Genomic DNA, 3,659 nt, shown 5'->3' on the forward strand with positions numbered 1-3,659 from the left:
AAATCAATCCAACGGTGCTAAAAAATATCCAACGACGCTGCATGCATGCGTAGCTACCCATGTGACTACCAAATCCACTCTCTGGTTTAGAATTCCAGATTTACCAAACCTTGTCTGTGTGATTTTCACGCGTGGTGAGATGGCAACTTTTATTTCTTTCCACGGATTTTTTCTGCCACGTGGCTAATTCTCATTGGTTCGCTCGCGTAATCACCTCCAAAAGATATGCCCCGTGTGTACAATAAATTCCTCCCCAGTAAAGGACGCGTCTTGCTATCGTATTTAACCTGATGCCAAGCTAGGAATCGAGGCGCTCATCTCTCTCAATCTCAAGAAAATCGTTGGTGATCTCAAGATGCGGCATGATCATGTGCACCTCTGTGTACTACTAGCACTCTTTCTGGTTTCTTGGACCCAAGGAGGGGATGGAGCAACACACGTAAGTTGTACATGATTCTTTTTTGAAATTATTTCTTCGATCTACAGACTTGCGATTACAAGTTTGATCATTGTAATCCAACAAGTAATATTATTTAGTCAAGCTTCCAGATCTTCATGTTCAATTTAGGTTACTGCGACCTTGCTAACTTGTTCGTATCAATTTCCGCAGCACCCTGCAGTGATGGGGGGCAGTGATCAGGTAATATTGGAATTCTCTGTTAACGTTTGATTTTTTCCTTCTGTACTAATAGGGTAAACTCGATTCAGTTATTATAGATCTCAATGCGTTGTGCGCATATATCCTGCAGTATTGGCAACGGCACAGCCAGACGGCGGATCCGGTCGTCGTCTTCGATGACGACGAGCAGGTGACGGCCAACCGGCCGCCAGCTCCAGCAGGCGCAGCGTCGAACGGAACAGTGGTCGTCAAGACGCACACCGAGTACTCGGCCGTCGCGAGGAACTCGTCCAGCGACAGCTTCGCCGTGCTCGTGCACCTCAAGGCTCCCGGGATGAGCGACGCCGGTGCGGCAGGCGACGCGCAACCACGCGCCCCGCTGGACCTCGTGACGGTGCTTGACGTGAGCGGCAGCATGCACGGGCAGAAGCTGGCGCTGCTGAAGCAGGCGATGCGGTTCGTCATCGACAACCTCGGCCCCGACGACCGCCTCTCCGTCGTGTCCTTCTCCTCCGGTGCGCGCCGGGTGACCAGGCTCGTGCGCATGACGGACGCCGGGAAGGCCCTGGCGGTGAGCGCCGTGGACTCCCTCAAGGCGGGCGGCGGCACCAACATCGCCGCGGGGCTCCGCACGGCCGCCAGGGTGCTCGACGAGCGCCGCCACAGGAACGCCGTCTCCAGCGTCGTGCTCCTCTCCGACGGCCAGGACACCTTCACCGCGGTGAGACGACGGGGCAGCGACTACGAGGCGCTCGTCCCGCCCTCCTTCCTGCGTGCCGGCGGCGAGTGGTCCGCGCCGATCCACACGTTCGGGTTCGGCAAAGACCACGACGCGGCGGCGATGCATGTGATCGCCGAGGCGACCGGCGGCACGTTCTCGTTCATCGAGAAGGAGGCGGTGATCCAGGACGCGTTCGCGCAGTGCATCGGCGGGCTGCTGTCGGTGGTGGTTCAGGAGGCGCGCATCGCCGTCACGTCCGTGCATCCGGGGGTTCGTGTCGTCTCGGTCAGGTCCGGCCGCTACGAGAGCCGCGTGCACGAGGACGGGCGCGAGGCCACGGTCCAGGTCGGGGAGCTGTACGCCGACGAGGAGAGGCGCTTCCTGCTGTTCCTCGCCGTGCCAAGAGCCGCCGAGGATTCCACCGTTCTGGTGAACGTGGCGTGCAGCTACAGAGACGCCGCGACCGGCGGGAACGTCAGCGTGACGGCAGAGAACGCGGTGGTGGCGAGGCCAGAGGACGCAGGTGGAGCGGAGCGGTCGCTGGAGGTGGAGTGGGAGCGCGTGCGGGTGCAGGCCGCGGAGGACATCGCGGCGGCGAGGGCGGCAGCGGAGCAGGGCGCGCACGAGGAGGCAGTAAAGATATTGGAGAAGCGGGAGCGGCTGGTGGCGCAGTCGGGGGATGGCGACGCGGTGATCGTCGGGCTGGCCGGCGAGCTGCGGGAGATGCGGGAGCGCGTGTCTAGCCGAGAGAGGTACGAAGGCTCAGGGCGGGCGTATGTGCTCGCCGGCATGAGCGCGCACGCGCAGCAGCGTGCCAACTCGAGGCAGCAGCAGGAGTCATTTGAGGCGTTGGGCGAGGCGGCGGCAGACGAGGCGACGCTGTCGTACGCGACGCCGGCCATGCGCGCCATGCTTCGGCGCTCGAGGGGGGCGTCTGTCGAGCAGAAGCTGCGCGAGTGTGGAGAAGAAGTCGCACAGAGTTATTATGGAGTGCCACTATGAGTTATCATTTCAAAATGGACATTTTTTAAATTTGGAGTTTGTTTCTCTTGAGGAGACGGCCTCAATCCGTAAGATCTCATGTCTAAGAATGAAAACAAAGTTCGTTTCTTTTCTGAGAACGATCTGAGAGTTCTGTTTGCAAAAAATTGTTCATATATGCACCTGATTTTGGTTTGCAAGTTTCATGCACTATATGTGAAACTTCTGACACTTTTTCTTTATAGAAGTCCTACTAGTAATTTAAGTCACTTTAATTTATTGTATATACTATATCTTCCGTTCCATATTTGCTTGTTTCTTCTTTGTTTCGTTTTGTTTTGTTTTAACTAGCATAGTGATCCTCGCAAATATGAGGGCATCGTCTCTTTAGCTCTAGTTGGTTGAAAGTGTTCAAGAAATAGAAAAAGGTTTCATTATTACATTATATCTCATTATACAACTACGCAAATGCTTTTTCAAAAAAAAATCATGTAGGCAATTAACAACTTTGGCAATTTGAAATTTGTGGACAAACAATTATCATATCATATGTTGAAACACCCATGTAAGTGATATTGGATCTCTAAACCGAACTATAGTTTTTACATGATGTTGGATCAGTAAGCGCATGTTAGTTATCACTGATTTAAAAAATCATCAAAGTAAGATAAATTTCTCCATCCTTTTTAATAGGTAGATCACATTAAATAGTGATAATACTAGTTTTGTTCCAGTGTTTCTTCCTCTCATTTACTCACTCCATGTCACAATGTGCAACGTTTAAGGTGAAATTTTGGCCATCATTTTTATTGATATACTGTTAGATAGCACACACGTTAACATGTTTATACATCAATAATCAAAGTTGGAGAAGTCTGGCTCTATGTTTTCCAGACTCCTAACTTATCGTGATCTTTATCCAATCTCTTAGCTTGTCTTGATCTTGATTCATTGGTTCTACACACATGGTCACATGTATTTTCTATGTTCTGCAAAATGACTATGCGGCTTGGATAGCATAGTTCAAGACTATTCAGTCGCCAGTTGTACTGTGTAATTGGAATGGTATGGACTCTTATGGTCATTTTCATACATGGGAGAAAGATACATACATTAGTTCTAATAATATGTCTACCATACAAACCAAGCAATATCTGTATATACAATTCATCATAATTAAGTGTATGTTTTTCAATTCTTCTAGTTTAAAAACAGTATTGACACAATGTGTGGATACTAAATATGAAACATATTAAACAGGAATTTGTGTAGTAATTCAGACCTGCGTAGAGGGACGTTCATGTCCAAAACGTGTCGACTAATGTTGTATCTTCATAA

At 50.5% G+C, this 3,659-nt stretch overlaps 1 protein-coding gene across 1 annotated transcript; it reads left to right on the forward strand.

Annotated features, from left to right (window-relative positions):
- Positions 1-723: 723 nt before the first annotated feature.
- LOC124697743 (E3 ubiquitin-protein ligase WAV3-like) lies at positions 724-2,342 on the forward strand. The gene is made up of 2 exons (XM_047230289.1): positions 724-734; positions 767-2,342. The coding sequence occupies exons 1-2, from the start codon at positions 724-726 to the stop codon at positions 2,340-2,342; spliced, it is 1,587 nt and encodes a 528-aa protein (XP_047086245.1).
- The last annotated feature ends 1,317 nt before the right edge of the window (positions 2,343-3,659 follow it).

The sequence above is a fragment of the Lolium rigidum genome, chromosome 3 (genome assembly GCF_022539505.1).
Source record: "Lolium rigidum isolate FL_2022 chromosome 3, APGP_CSIRO_Lrig_0.1, whole genome shotgun sequence".
Classification (NCBI taxonomy): Eukaryota; Viridiplantae; Streptophyta; class Magnoliopsida; order Poales; family Poaceae; genus Lolium; species Lolium rigidum.